At 41.7% G+C, this 15,979-nt stretch overlaps 1 protein-coding gene across 1 annotated transcript; it reads right to left on the bottom strand.

Moving 5' to 3' along the window:
• Positions 1-4,596: 4,596 nt before the first annotated feature.
• LOC149378625 (uncharacterized) lies at positions 4,597-9,690 on the bottom strand. The gene is made up of 5 exons (XM_089602805.1): positions 9,200-9,690; positions 9,033-9,125; positions 5,120-5,164; positions 4,861-4,877; positions 4,597-4,729 (listed from the first exon to the last, which is right to left on the bottom strand). Exons 1-5 carry the CDS (start codon positions 9,482-9,484, stop codon positions 4,597-4,599), a joined length of 573 nt encoding a protein of 190 aa, XP_089458931.1. The 5' UTR covers positions 9,485-9,690.
• Between the last annotated feature and the right edge of the window lie 6,289 nt (positions 9,691-15,979).

Genomic DNA, 15,979 nt, shown 5'->3' with positions numbered 1-15,979 from the left:
ATCATTGACGAATTAGAAAAGGAAAAATCACCAAGGCTTATTCCATGATACAAACATTAAATCAATTTGATGATATGCATGCATGCATAGTAAAATTATTGAGGAGGATATTGTAATTGACGCCTATAGATATAAAAGAATGAAGCTTTGTAAAGTGTTCAAGCTTGCATAAAGTTGGGTCCCACAAATTCACCTCCAAAGGAATATATTCATTTTTGGGGAATAATTCTTTGCAACACAAAGAGATGCTTGAAATTCAAGCAAACATGGCCTTAACTCTTAAGCCAAACCACTTTCCCACTCATGGATTTGAAAACATATTTATGAACTAAAATTTGAGCCTCAACTTTGCTTGAACATATTATATAGTATTCTAAAGAGGAATCTATTGTTATTAATAATGAAATTCTTTCTTTGATACAAAAAAAATAATGAAATTCTTTAATATATGTATTCCCCACATCCTTTGTACTGAGAGGTGCCAAATAAATAAAAATATTAAAAATAAAAAGAGCAAGTACTAATTAACATTAGCATGAAATGGTGGTACTGGTGGGTGACAGGGAATTAAAGATTAAGATGCCAGTATTCGGCTTAATTTCTCAACGTGTCATGCAAATATACGTTTGATTTCAACAAATTAGTGGGACCGGTCAAACATCTTTTATAGTTATATATATATATATATATATATATATATATATATATATATATATACATTGAAATGAGCTTAGTGTGATTAGTAGAGTTCTAGATCTCGGGGGTGAAGAATCTTCTCTTGATTGTCTAAGAAGGAAGCATTTATTCCCAAATTCAATTGGGAATGCATTATTTAAAATATAATACTAAACAACACCTTTGCACTTTTAAATTAATTGAATTTTAATTGGCACTAGATTTGCCACATATTGCGTGAACATTACGAGAGATCACCCTACTTTATCTTGTATTGTTTCTATCACAACCATATACATATACATATGTATATATATATATATATATCGATATATTTGACATGCACGTGGTTTCTATTGCACTAGTATGTCGACTGTTATATGTTTACGTATTGACCAAATTGCATCCAATTCCTAACATGAGTAAATATTAAGTCATTGATATGTTACTTTTTTTTTCTTCTTTATTGTTTACCAAATGTTAACACAGCCTGTGACGTGTGAGTCTCAGTTAGAAGATTAAATAAACTAATATGTATGTATATATATATATATATACACATATATATATATATATATATATATATATATATATATATATATTTGAATTAAGAGCGCGTTGTTTCAAGGACAAGTTCAAACAAACTCATTAATCTGGCAATAAAATAAATAGATGTATATGTCGGTGATAATCCTATTTTTGCATGTCAACTTTGTTATCCTATTTTGAATCTTTGTTAGATAGGATGTACACTTTTGTTAAGTTTTGCGTGGCACTAGAACAATAATGGGCATCAGGTGCGCGAGAGTCAGAGAGAGAGAGAGAGAGAGAGAGAGAAATTCAGAAGAGCATATTGGGGCGAGCAGCGGCGGCGAGTCAGCGAGGGGAGGCGGCGGCGAGGCGGCGGCTCCGTCGGAGAGAGAGAGAGAGAGAGTAGAGAGAGAAACCGGAGAAGAGAGAGAGGCTTTTTTTATTCCGGCGAGGTTGAACCGTTGGGTGTTGGGCCGGAGAGAGAGAGAGAGGTTGGGTGAGTTGAAAACGCGAACTGAGAAAGAAGAAGAACAAAGCTAGGTTAAATACTATCGCATAGGATTCATGTGCGACTAGTTGCATCGGATACACAAATTAGGTGCAACATGTCGCACCGAAAAAAGAATCGGGTGTTATTGAATGTTAAAAAAATAAATGAAAATCCACGTCAGATTAACTGAAAATAAAGGGGGATTAAAATCCCGCCTATAATCTTTGAAAAACATTTAGGTGCAACAAGTCGCACCGGAATGTTTTTAAATTAATCTGGTGCGACAAGTTGCACCTGATTCAATTTCTAAAGATACAACTTAAATGAGCGAAATTTTTTGTTACAGTTTTAAGCTTTCAGGTGCGATTAGTCGCGCCTGTTGCCCTTCCGCACCAATTAACCTTATTTGTTGTAGTGTGGTTTAATAATAAATTGAAAAAGAGTGACACGTGATCTTATAGATTTTTATTGTTTATTTTTTGATGTTTGATCTTAGCACACTCTTTGAGGACGAAGATTATTTTTCCTTGGCTTATTATGAGTCAGATCTTATATTCTGACTGGGTATTCATTCGAGCTATTTGATACTACTTAAAATAATGTGATTCCACCTTAGCACTTACAAACTTTGTTACGTGGCTTTGTGATTCTGAACACACACTCTACATCCAAACATAATTTTTTTTTTTTTTTTGAAGACAGTTTCGCTAAAGTGGGGATTGAACCCACGACCTCCACACATGAGGTGGTGTGTAATTATCACTAGGCTATCCTAGTACCACCATCCAAACATAATTGAATAGGCCAGATTTATGTTGTACACAATTCTATAATGGTGACGATGGTTTGGTTACAATTAATCATTTTCTCCATAACAAAGCGATATATTATATCCAACGGTGTCTTAGTTCTTATCTGTAATTTTTCAAAAGTTAAGATTTAAAAGGTGTTACCGACAAAAATAAAAACATGAAAATCTTGGTGACCTTTACAAATACATGATATCCATATAGAAAAATTGTAACATTTATTTGTTTATTCACTTATATATATAATATATATATATAAGAATAGTTATGACCTCAAATAGTTAGTACTTTTGAATTTTGATTAGCAGTGACTATGGTTTCGATGGGTCTGACGAAATTTCATGGAAGACAGTCTTTCAATCCACAAAAGCAACAAGGGTTTGAGCCTCCAAAAGCTTTACAGGTCCCCAACAAAATGTCATGATCAAAAGCTCACACTACAATCTCCTTTCGCATTCCTGTTTGCTTCTTCATTTATTAACAACCACAAATTTTAAAGCTATATTGGTACCGAAATATTTTTTGCTTTGGTCTTTCGGCGATTTTCAACATTCATATTTGAAGATAACGTTTAGTATATTATGAGTTTATAATTAAGATTCGGTAATGTGAATGCTTCTTTCTGTTATTGGAGATGTAAAACAAGCTAATTCCACTATTATCCTGAATTAGACTATAAACGAAAAATTATTATACATTCAAGTATTGATAATAGGTTATAATAGGTGTTGTCTGTCAATTTTTAGTCGAAAAGAAATCAGACATGTTCTCGAGTCATTTTCGGAATTAGAGAAAACTAGGCTCTCGCCAATCATCAAAGGCTAAATAGAAGAATTTTGGGCCAAATCAAAATCACCCGATTTGAGCCCACGAAGATGAAAAAAAATGAGAGAAATGAGCACTACTCGAAGCAAGGTCCGCTGCGCAAGCCCCAGCGCATACCGCGCCACTCCAACTCCCGGCGATCGAAGACACATCGCACGTGTCAGTCAAAGGCCTCTCACGCGCGCCATCGCATGGCATTCTCTTTGCACATCGCACAACCTCCCTCCGCGTCGTGCACGACCAAAATCCTCATTAGGGTTTCTTGAGTCTCCAAACAATTATAAATATCCCATCAAGTGAGAGAAACAGGTAACTTGAATTCAGATATCTGAAACGTTGTCGAAGAATCTCCGCACCCTATTTCAATCTAATTCCTCTCTAATCACTCACAAATAATATGGTGCTCACAGCGCAACCAAAGCAATCGGACTAATGTTGAGCATCAGAGAGCGAGCATGAGGCACCACCTCTGTGCCCTTCTAGCTTTCTCCTTATTTTTCTTATTCTCAGGTCTCCACGATGAACGGAGGATGTTCTTGAAATGAAGAAAGTGTACTCGAGACTTCAAGTTGAACACACTCAAACTTGAGTACGGTTTACTTGGTTCGTCCCATAACTAAACCATTTAACTTCTTTGATTGTTGTCTAAAAATGAGTGACAATATTTTTGCGCTAGGGGGGGGGGGGGGGGGGGGGGGGGGGGCTCAACAAATACCCATGCCCAAAAACCAATTCTTTCCGACATGGAAATATCAAGGAATTTTGGGCATCCTTCGTTGATTGAGATGCTTGGAACCCAGGCTTCCAACACGTCTAGAGGGAGGCGCAAATCCCTACGTAGGAAACGTCAGATATAACTTGCGCCAACTACTGCAGATGAACTAAGACATGCCTTCGCATGAGATTGCAGGTCAGGTCCATGAGCAAGACCCGCAAAATGTCTGCATCACTGAACTTGAGGAGAACGTCCGTTGTCAGATAGACTGCCTTGCAAGGCAAGGAAATAACATGGCCATTCTCGAGAATCTTCCCGGTCTAACCTAAAGCAAGAGCCCGGATGATTGCTCTTACTCTCGTGCATACTAAAGCGAGGATGCTCCTAATTCCAACATTCAGGACCTCAGCCACGACACCCCCGACATTAAGGGAGACGCTGGAAAACGCATTGTACAACATAGGACTCGAGACCCCAGCTCTGCGTCACAAACATCCTGCTCCCGCTTGGGAGCACCGGTTGAACAGACCCAAACTTCGGCCCTTCATCGCCTAAGGCACGTCGATGCCACCACAAACAACGGTGAAACACGAAGAAGTAATTCGCACCAGCGAGATGGCGATCGAGAACAATCCTCTCCCCACATAAGGTACTTGAGGCAACACCTGAAGCCCACCGGAAGATCTTGAAAAATCCATTTCTCCCAGGAAACTAGGCCATACAAGCTGCGTTCGAACTCGGTCCGACCAACGCCCTTCTGCCTCATACGACCCCTATTGAGGCTTCCAATTAAGAGGGCAATGCGCTCGGCTTACCTCGAAAGGTGCTTCCACTACACATGCAGATGTGACAACCATGTTTCATGAATTCATGAATCGCCAATGGATGGCCGTGAAGAGACATTCGCCAGCCATCTTGTGCCAGGAATTCAACCTCATGCTAGGTGAACCCGCCTTCAAACGGTTTGAAAACTTGAGGCATGGGATTAGGACAATCAATTCATTCGAGGAACTGTAGCGATCCTTCGTCGCTTGCTCCAACGGCTCCCGCAATAGGATGTTAAGGAAGGCTCACTTGCGATCCCTCAAGCAGAGTAAGGTAGAATCTTTGCGCGAGTACCTGTTTAGATTTACAGAGGAATTTGACAGGGTATACTGAATCGAGGACAATGACACCGTTGCAATAATGCTCAAAGGGCTCCAAAAAGGGGAATTCATCAACTCCCTTGTCAAACAAGAACTATAAATGATGATTGAACTCTCAACTCGAGCAAAATCTTACATGTCCCTAAGGACTTTATTCAAAGACGGAAGTCCCATGACAATAGTCAAAGGATGATGATGATTATGATACCCATGACTTGCAAAGGAAAAGGGCGAGGGCCGACGATACTCCCGCCCCCTGGCGGGATCGACGCCTCAATTGGCGGATAAGTGTTAAAACTATGCGAACTTTACCCCATTGAGCACATGGCCAAAGGCAATCCTCGCACTGCGGGGTGACAAATTCTACGACCCTAGACCCATGAAGGTTGGCTCCAAGCCTGACCAAACAAAGTATTGAACATTCCACAAGGATCATTGACATTTGACCTCCGAATGCATGGAGCTAAAGACCCAGATTGAGGACCTCATTCAAGGGGGAGAGTTGAAGGAGTTTTTCCTACAAATGATCGACGACACGTGATGTGGACCAACAAGGAAAATGGCGCCCGACGAACATTGTCGATTACACATTAAAGACTTCTCCTTTTCACTATTTGTTTTATACTTTCAGTAATCTGTATCACCAGAAAGTATCAATGTGATCTCCGACATGAAGACTACTATCATCATCTAAATAAATCAATAAAGTTTATCATTTCTCCTAAGAACGATTATTTACACGCAACCTAATAGCTTGCTCATCTACTCCTATGTGATCCCCTGGTAGCTTTCTCATCTACTCCACGCGCCGATACTTCTGATCTCAAGCGACCTAAGTGCTCTGCTGGTAGCTTACTAATCTACTCTACGCTTTGATACTTCTGGTCCCACACACTCTACGCATCAAAACGTTTTGATCCTCCGGACCTAAGCGATCATGTACATTAACTTGTACACCATTGTGCTACTCTACCCTATGTGACATACATAAGCCGCGCACGTGATGCATTCAAGACATCCACTCATCGCACTTGCGACGCCAACGCGTTGAGCTAATACATCCAAGTGATGAGTCTTAATTCACCGATAAGGCGCAACAAAGTCACCTATCATGATGCAACACATTCATCAAACGCGATACACTCTTTAAAAAAGACACGCTCACTAAGTGTAGATGAGGAGCACTGAGGCATGGAAGAAAGAGAGAGTCAGAGTTGTCGCCGGAGATGCCTAGGCTTGTGTGAGTTTGACGTGGTGGTGGATTTTGTGGGTTGGTGGTTGTGAGTTTTGTTGGTTTGAGGTTTGGGTTTTGTAGGTTTGTTGGGACAGAGAAGAATATTGAGGGCGAAGAGGGAGTGAGGGCGGAGAGAGAAAGAGAAGTGAAGGCGGAGAGAGAGTGAGGGCAAAGAAGAAGAGTGATGGCGGAGAGAGAGATAGATAGAGAGAGAGAGAGAGAGAGAGAGAGAGAGAGGTGGTGAGTGAGAATGAAGAACAATAAAGAGTGAAGAAGAAGAAGAATAATGAAGAATGAAGAAGAAAAAAAAATTGTTAAGTCTTAAATTCGGGCGGATTTTTTTGAAAAAAATTAAATTTTTAGGTATTAAAATGCTTCTACAACGCTTAGAGTAAATGTTGTAGAACTCTCGCCGCGACGAGACTGCTGAAAGTAAACCCAGAATTATCTCACCGCGGCGAGAGATAGCCTTCGCCATGGCAAGAATATCTTATAAAAAAAGGGCTCTCTGGAACTCTTCTCGCAGCAGGGAGAATCCTTCTTTGCCGCGGTGAGAACCTTCTACAACAGATAGATATCCGTAAGGTTCTCGCCGCGGCGAAGAAGGATTCTCACCGCAGCGAGGTTCATTAAATTTTACTAATCCCACAACGCTTAGATTATCCGTTGTAGAAAGTTCTCACTGCGACGAGGCTTCTACAACAGATAGTCTAACGTTGTGAGAGATCTGAAATATGATGAAATTTTACAACACTTATAATAAGTTTTGTAGAAACACCAAGCTTGTACAACACTTATGGTAAGCGTTGTAGAAACACCAAGATTCTATAACGCTTAGCCATAAGCGTTGTAGAAACACCAGGCTTCACTAGTACAAAAAACAGCATTGGGTGCGACTTTTTTCGCACCTAAAGGTCGAAAGTCGCACTCATTGATACCTTTAGGTGCGACTTTAGGTGCGACTTTGTCGCACCCGAAAGTTCGCACCTAAAGGTCATGGGTGCGACTAGTCGCACCCGACGGTCATGATTTTTAGGTGCGACTTTTAGGTGCGAATATTCGCACCCATCTTCGCACCCATAAGTCAGAAAAAATGTGCGAAAAAGTTGGCGCGAAGGCCATTGGGTGCGACTAGTCGCACCCAAAGATTTGGCGGGTAGACCAACGGGTGCGACTAGTCGCACCCATAAATTTGGCGGGTAGACCAACGGGTGCGACTAGTCGCACCCATAAATTTGGCGGGTAGACCAACGGGTGCGACTAGTCGCATCCAATGGCCTTCGCGCCAAGTCGTTGGGTGCGACTAGTCGCACCCGTTGGCCTACCCGCCAAATTTATGGGTGCGACTAGTCGCACCCGATAGTTGTTTTTAAGTTTTTATTTATTTATTATTTAATATTTATTAATTAGAAATTCATTAATTACGAATTCTATAATTGTAATCAAATAACTAAATAGTTTATTAATTAGAAAATTCATTAATTAATATTTATAATCATAATATATTACGAATTCTATAATTGTAATCAAATAACTAAATAGTTTATTAATTAGAAAATTCATTAATTAATATTTATAATCATAATAAAAACTAACCATTTGTTGTTCGATTACAATAATTATTATAATGTACGACAAATAATTAAAATAAATGTTCATTCTTTTCCTTTTCCTTTTCCTCGGTTTGTAAACCAATCCTTGAACATTTTACTCCCTCTTCCGCCAAATCTTCCTCCAGAACTGCTGCTACCTCCTCGTCCACTTCCGCTCGTACGCTCACTGCCGCTCGTACGCTCTCGCTGGTAATCTGCTGAACCTGGCGGCGTCGTCTGAGCATCTGCCATTGAAACTGATGGCGACGTTGTCTGATGCATAGGGTGCATCTGAGGCGGCGGCGTCGTCTGAGGCATCTGTGGCATCATGCCGGGCGACATCTGAGGCATCTGTGGCATCGTGCCGGGCGACATCTGAGGCATCTGTGGCATCGTGCCGGACGACATCTGAGGCAAGGGCGAAAACTGCTGCGTGAAAGCGAACATTTGTCGCTGCATCTCCTCCATCTGCTGTTGTTGTGCCGCCATAGCGAGTTGTTGTGCCGCCACCTGAGCTTGGAGCTCGCCAACCACTGGATCTGGAACGCGGCGCCGCGACGAGCCTGAGCCTGACGACGAGCTTTCGTCCTGAGCCTGAGCAATAGCCCAAGATGTTCTCGGGACCGTTGGACCTATTCCAACGTACCAATCTTGACGGTTCCCGAGAATTTCTAGCATCGCGTGCTCCTCTGCGGCGTCCTGGTCAAAGACTACGCCTTGCTCTTCTGCTTGTCGCTGAAGATCCGCCAGTAGAGTAACTATCCGCGCCTTTACACATAAAAAAATTATTAAAAATTAATTATTATGTAAGTAACGTACTCTTAATTATAACATATGACTTACATGTGCTCGTCTCGCCCAATCTGTCGTCCATTCACCTTTTCTATTATGGTGTTTTTGCTCCCACGTCGTTAACGCGGAGCCCAAAGTCCCATCATCCTTACTCTGTAATTGTTATGAAAATATAAGTACTGAATTTATTTCAAATTAAGTACTTCAAAATTAGAATAACTTACGTTCAAATGACGATGAGCCAAGAAAGAAAGAGATCCTTGAGTCGACCTCGTCTTCTTCTTCTTCGAATTCTCCTTGTTGCGAGTAGATTTTTTCTGCAAATAATTAATTTTGTCATTATTCAATCTGATAAAGATAATGTGATTTATTACAATCATACATTACGTACCTTCCAATCGTCAGTCGCGAACTCGTCTACCACCGCCTCCCAATCCTCTTTCTTATATCCCGGTGGTGTTTCCGCCTTAGCGTTTTCTGTGCTCCCACAAAACTCCAATCTGAACTTCTCTGATAGCTTGGACTTCTGGTTGCGTCGCCTGATCTTGGCATTTCGAATGATAGCCTGATCAATCGTATTCTGAAAGCAATCCGCAGGCAGATCCTCGCCGGTGTCAAGATCCGTGTACACAAATCTGAACTCGGAATGAAGTGCGCTCAAAATAGCAGCCAACATCTGTGGCGTCACTTCACTCCAATCACGAGTCGTAGGCGGGATATGTGCTTTCACCAAAGCACCGAGGCGGTTGTTAAATAGTCCAACCTTTTTATTTTCTTTCCTTATCTCTTGATAGAATGTTTGGTTTATTGGGTCCCACTTGACCACCTTCGCACCCGGTACACCCTGCGTTGCTCGCGCCGACGTCGAGCCGGTTGTTGGTCCCCTTGATTTCTTAGGACCTTGGGAATCAGGTTCCTGTGGCGGACCTTGAGAATCCGGTCTCTGTGGCGAATCTCCACCAGAACCTGAAGCGGTCGACATCCTATAAAATGAAACCAACATTTGTAAATTATCATCGTATAAAATAAAACAACATTTGTGAACATACATCACAAAACAAAAGGAAACAACATCATACAAAAACGTGGGTGACACCACGGATATATTTTATTATAAAACCTCACATATGGCGGAGGAAAACCGTGGTTACATAGATAGTTCTCATTCATCGTCATCACTACCTATATTAACATCAACATCAACATCAACATCAACATCTTCTCCCTCAAAAACGATGCATTCCTCATGATCATCATCGTCTTCCTCACCATCGTCAACGATATTTACTAGCTCAGCATCTTCGATTTCATGTCGATGATTCAGACGATCGATGTTTGACAATTCTATTGTCAACGGAATCGAGGCTGAGGTGGTGGGGTCGACTTCAGGAACGTCCCAAATCCCTCGATGATTGCATTCCTGAACGATTTCCCAGTTACCACCTAAAACAAGATCTTTGATGTAAAAGACTTGTTTCGCTTGAGTTGCGAGTATGTACGGCTCCTCTGTAAACCACTGTTTCGCTGTAAAAGCACTCGTTTCTCCAGTAGTCTTATCGTTGTGAACTAGTCGCCGAGCATCGTGCTTGTCACCATACCATATACATTTGAATAATACAACACGACAGTCGTACCTATAATTCAGCACTATGACGTCTTCCATACGACCGTAGTAAGTGAAATCATCCACAGGCACACATACACCGCTATTTTGAGTGACTCGTTGATTATCGCGACGATGAGTAATGAACTTCACGCCGTTAACAAAGCAGCATGGATATTGATAAGCGACTTGAAGGGAACCGATAGAAAGCGAGTAGATCTCGTCAGACACGTCAGACCCACTAGCTTTCATTTCAAAAATCTGGTTATTACGAAACAAAGTATTGGTTAGCACTTGTGTGTTTATAAAAAACCGAGTTATTATGTTATTACCTTGTTCGCAAACCAATCTTTGAATCCCTTTCTATGCTCCGCTTCAATATCGCGAACTCCAGATTCGTTCAGGAAATCCAAATGCTCGATGTTGCATGTTTAAAACATTGCGTAAAGAAAATACACCAAAGAAAATAAGTTAGAGAAGCAAGTGGATCGATTACTTACACCAAATACGGATCCACTTCAGGACAGTTGGTATAGATGTACCACTCCGCTTTTTCTCTTTGCTCATCGTCTAATACTATCGCGTTCATCATCCCATAAGGCACACACATCTCGGATCGAAAAACGGAGAGCTCTCGCACTTGAACTTCTTCAACTACCTTCTTATCTTCAATATACCTTGCAATGAACGTTAGAGCTTCTTCTACAACATAAGCTTCAGCAATAGAGCCTTCTGGTCTAGCTCTATTTTTGACAAAATGTTTTAATGTCCCAAGGTATCTCTCAAAATGGTACATCCACCGCATATGCACCGGGCCGCCATGCAACGCTTCCTCTGGTAGATGGATCGCCACGTGAACCATGATCGTGAAAAAAGCAGGTGGAAATATCATCTCAAGCTTACATAAGATCTCGACGATAGACTCTTGCGCTCTTTCCAGATCTTCAACTCTTAATGTTCTCGAACTTATCAACTTGAAAAAGTTGCAAAGCTCAGTGATCGTATCATGTATTGGTTGTGGCACAAAAGGACGAATACCAACAGCCAACAATCTTTGCAAGATCACGTGGCAATCATGCGACTTCAAACCTGTGAGCTTCCCATCAGTTGTCACATTTTTTTTTAAATTCCCAGCGAGACCATCGGGAAATTTGACAGATTTTAAGAACTCTGTAAATCGCTGTCTCTGCTCAAGGGTCAAAACGTACGACGCTCGCGGTTTGTAATACCCACCCCCATTTGGTTCCAAGTGCAAAGCGGTCTTGATGCCCAAGTCCATCAAGTCAAGCCTCGCCTTCTCGGTGTCATAGTTCTTCTTTTCCAAGCTGAGCATCGTCCCGAGAAGATTCTCACACACGTTCTTCTCTACGTGCATCACGTCCATGTTGTGTTTCAACTGCGACTCAGACCAGTACGGCAACTCGTAAAAGATGCTTTTCTTGGTCCAATTCAGTTCGCTCTCAGCTCGCTTTCGTTTTTTGCCTACAGAGGCAGCGTGTTTGCCAGTAGTCGTGCAAGAAACACCAGCCAACTGAGCGAGTATGTCTTGCGAAGTCAACTTCTCGGGTTTATTTCGTTTCTCGTGTTTATCTTTGTAGTGATCGTTACTTTTCCTCAATCGGTGACGCCTTTTTAAGAACCGACGATGGTCGTAGTAGACGATCCTGTTTCTGACTTTTAGGGACGGCGTGTCAAAGTTGCACGTAGGGCAAGCGAGATACCCCTGGCCGCTCCATCCCGATAAATACGATCTAGCCGGAAAATCGTTTATCGTCCAAAGTAACGCGGCACGCAATCGAAACACTTCATCTCTGGCTCCATCACGAACGCGGACTCCATTCTCCCACAGTTCTTTCAACTCTTCAACCACAGGCTGCAAAAAAACGTCCATGTCTTTTCCTGGTGAATGGGGCCCCGGGATCAGAAGCGTTAGCATCAGGTACTCTTTCTTCATGCACAACCAAGGCGGCAAGTTGTACGTCGTAAATACTACAGGCCACATGCTGTATGATAGGCTCATATCCCCAAACGGGTTGAATCCATCCGCAGCTAGCCCAAGCCGCACGTTCCGAGGCTCTGCAGCAAAACCTGGGTATCTCTCGTCCAAATTCTTCCACACGGTACCATCAGCAGGATGTCGTAGAACGCCAGCTTCCCTGACGCGATCTCTTTCGTGCCACTCCATATGAAGCGCCGTGTGTCGAGATGCGTACAGTCGCTTCAATCGATCTTTCAAGGGAAAATATCGCAATATCTTCTGCGGTATCTTCTTACCAGTTGGCTTCCATCTACTCTCGTTACATATCGGACACACGTCGACGTTCGCGAGATGTTTTCGGAATAGGACACAGTCATTAATGCACGCGTCGATCATCTCGTATCCCATGCCAAAACGCTTCAGCTTCGCTTTTGCCTCGTAGTGCTTCTCCGGTATTCGATTACCGGCTGGATGAGACTTCCTCAAAAGCTGCAGCAGTTCTGTGAACGACTTGTTCGTCCAATGGTTCGTGACTTTAAGGTGCATCAACTGAACCAAGAATGACAACGACGAAAACTCCTTGCATCCAGGGTACAATTCCGCTTCCAACTCAGCGAACAAGTCTTCCACTTGCTCCTCCGCACGCACATCGCTCGGAGCCGGCTCCGTAACACCATCGAAATCATCGTGATCTCTTATATCCTCCACAGCAGCATGTATTCCTCCTACTCCTCTCTGGGCTGTTTCTCCGATGGGGACTTCTTCAAGATGACCGACGGAACGCACGAACTCGCCATGATGATACCATTCTGTGTAGCCCGGGGTAAACCCTTTGTTTAGCAGATGATGCCTTACAACCCCGATGTCGTGCCATCTCACGTTGTTGCAAGGCTTGCATGGACATCGATATTCGTAATTATCGTTCGGAAATCTTCTTGCAGCGCGGATAAATTCATTAACTCCGAGTTTATACTGCAAGGACAACCGATTGTTCTCGGTGATCCAATCTCTACTTGGATTGGACATTGATTTCGCTAAACGAAAGAGAAAATTAACAATTATTAATAGTTGTTGCTAAGGGACGAAGACGACTGAAATCGATTACTTATGTTGGCGCTGATGCCGAATAGTACGGCTTAAGGGTTATTACTAATTAAGGGACGAAGAACTATAAAGGTGAAATTATGAAGTTTATTTTATTTGAAGTCGAATTACATAAAACATTTTACCAATTTTACTAATTATATCAAATAATTCAATTACATAATTAACAATTTTTATAATTGTATCAAATTAATTTCAATTACATAATTAACAATTTTACCAATTATATCAAATTAATTTCAATTACATAATTAACAATTTTTATAATTATATCAAATTAATTTCGATTTCAAAATTAACAATTTTATCATACTAACTACATTATTAATACATATATACGTATAAAAAACTATTTAATTACCTAATTAATTAACAATTAGACTAATTATACTAATTACAATTAATCTAAAGTAATTAAAAACACAATTAAAAAGACTACGAGAGGCTAACCTATAGAGTACGACGAGGCTGCGAGAGGCACGACGGTGCTGCGACGGGGAGTTGAAGCGCGCGGGTCTCGAGCACAGCTTGGCGGGACAGCGGCGATGCTGCGACTTCTTGGCTGATCGAGAGACTCACGGCCGGACTGAGACTTCTTCGCTGAGAGACTCACGGCCGGACACACATAAACACACCACACACATAAACACACACCACACACATACACAACATACATAAACACACACCACACACATAAACACACACACACATACCTAAACACGCCGAGCTGAGAGACTTGATCTTGGCTGAGAGACTCACGGCCGGACTTCGACGGGTCGCGCGAGGAAGAGCGAGGCTTCAACCTGGACAAATGGAGATAGGGCTCAAATTAGATCATCCTTCAAGTGGTATTCTTCTTAATCTTACAGTTTTTAATTCTTGTTCAATTTTCTTGAGGGTTGAAATTATATCTATTCATAATCTCAAAGCTAAACATGACTTCACTGATTATTCAAAAAAAAAAAAAAACTAATTTTTGTGTAAAAACCATGCTACTTTAGTTAAAAAGTGCATTTTTTTTTTACCAATTAGGCTGTTAAGCTATTTTTTTTTGTAAAAGTCGATTAAAATAAACAGAACATAGTTACGATCCATATTTAGTCCCAAATATCTGGTTTCGTCCCTGCGCGCATATATTTCATTCTAATTCCATGGCAGTAGAAAAAAAAGATATAGTAAGATATTTGATTTTTGAGCTGAAGCTATGATTTGTTTTTTGTGAAAAAAAAAAAGAAAAGAATAAGCTATGATTTGTTTGTCCTCATGCTGTCCGATTGTACTCTGATTCATCACTGTCTTCTAATGAATGAAGCACAAGAGCAAGTACTGGAATCATTTGCTGAATTGTTGTCAAATTCAAGAATTATGGAGGCTCTAAAAAAAACAAACAGCACACACATAAACACACACCGGTACATAAACACACACCACACGGCCGGGAACACACATAAACGAACACACAGTTTATCATTAATCACGAAACACCAGTTTATCATTAATCACAGACACCAGTTTATCATTAATCACGAATCACAAAATACAAAATAAAATCATAGCCTCAAAAGGAAGACATAGGTATGAAATAATCACGAGTTTATCATTAATCACGAAACACCAGTTTCCTCATCATGGACTGCTGTGAGCAAATTAAGATACTAAATAACAATCAATAAAAATAAATAAGGCCTCATAGAGAAGATTAGGTTTGTCTACACAATATTTTGGACATATGCTTGTCAAAAATCGATTAATCATAGGCCAATTAAAAACTAACATTCAAAGACATTTGTAGCTGATATTATACTCGAAACATGGAAACATGAATTATGTTTGTGATAAAAACAAGAGTGATACCTGAGAGACTCACGGCCGGAGTGGCTGAGGCTTCGACGGGTCGCGCCGGTTCAGACCGAGTCTGGCGCGAGGAAGAACGACGCCGGCAGGAGCGGTCCGAGGCTGAGAAGTGGTGGCGGTCGGAGGCTGAGAGAGAGCGGTGGCGGTCGGAGGCTGGGAAGAGAGAGAGAGAGAGAGAGCGGTGGCGGTCGAAGAGAGAGAGAGAGAGCGGTGGAAGAGAGAGAGAGAGAGCGGTGGCGGTCGGAGGCGGTCGGTGGCGGCGACAGGGGTGGGAGAGAAGAGAAATCGGGGAGAGAGAGTTTTTTTTTAGGTTTGGCTCGGATAAAATGAAAACCCGAGCGGCTGTATAATTTATACAGAGTTTTGAATTTGGGTGCGACTTTGTCGCACCCATTGGCATCTTTGGGTGCGACTTTCTCGCACCCACTGACCTGTTTTAGTGGTTTCGGGTGCGATTTTGTCGCACCCATTGACATTTTCTAAATAAAGGGGGAAGTTTTGGCCGCCAAAAATTTTAGATCATGTAGGTGCGACTGAGTCGCACCCAATACTTTAGAGAAAGTATTGGGTGCGACTACGTCGCACCCAATAGTGTCACCACACTTTTGGGTGCGACTAGTCGCACCCAAAGT

Source organism: Urtica dioica, chromosome 12, assembly GCF_054948205.1.
Source record: "Urtica dioica subsp. dioica isolate 48M chromosome 12, U.dioica_male_clone48M_v1_H2, whole genome shotgun sequence".
NCBI classification, from domain to species: domain Eukaryota; kingdom Viridiplantae; phylum Streptophyta; class Magnoliopsida; order Rosales; family Urticaceae; genus Urtica; species Urtica dioica.
Note: the sequence above shows the minus strand (reverse complement) of the source record. Positions and strands in the feature narration are given on the sequence as shown.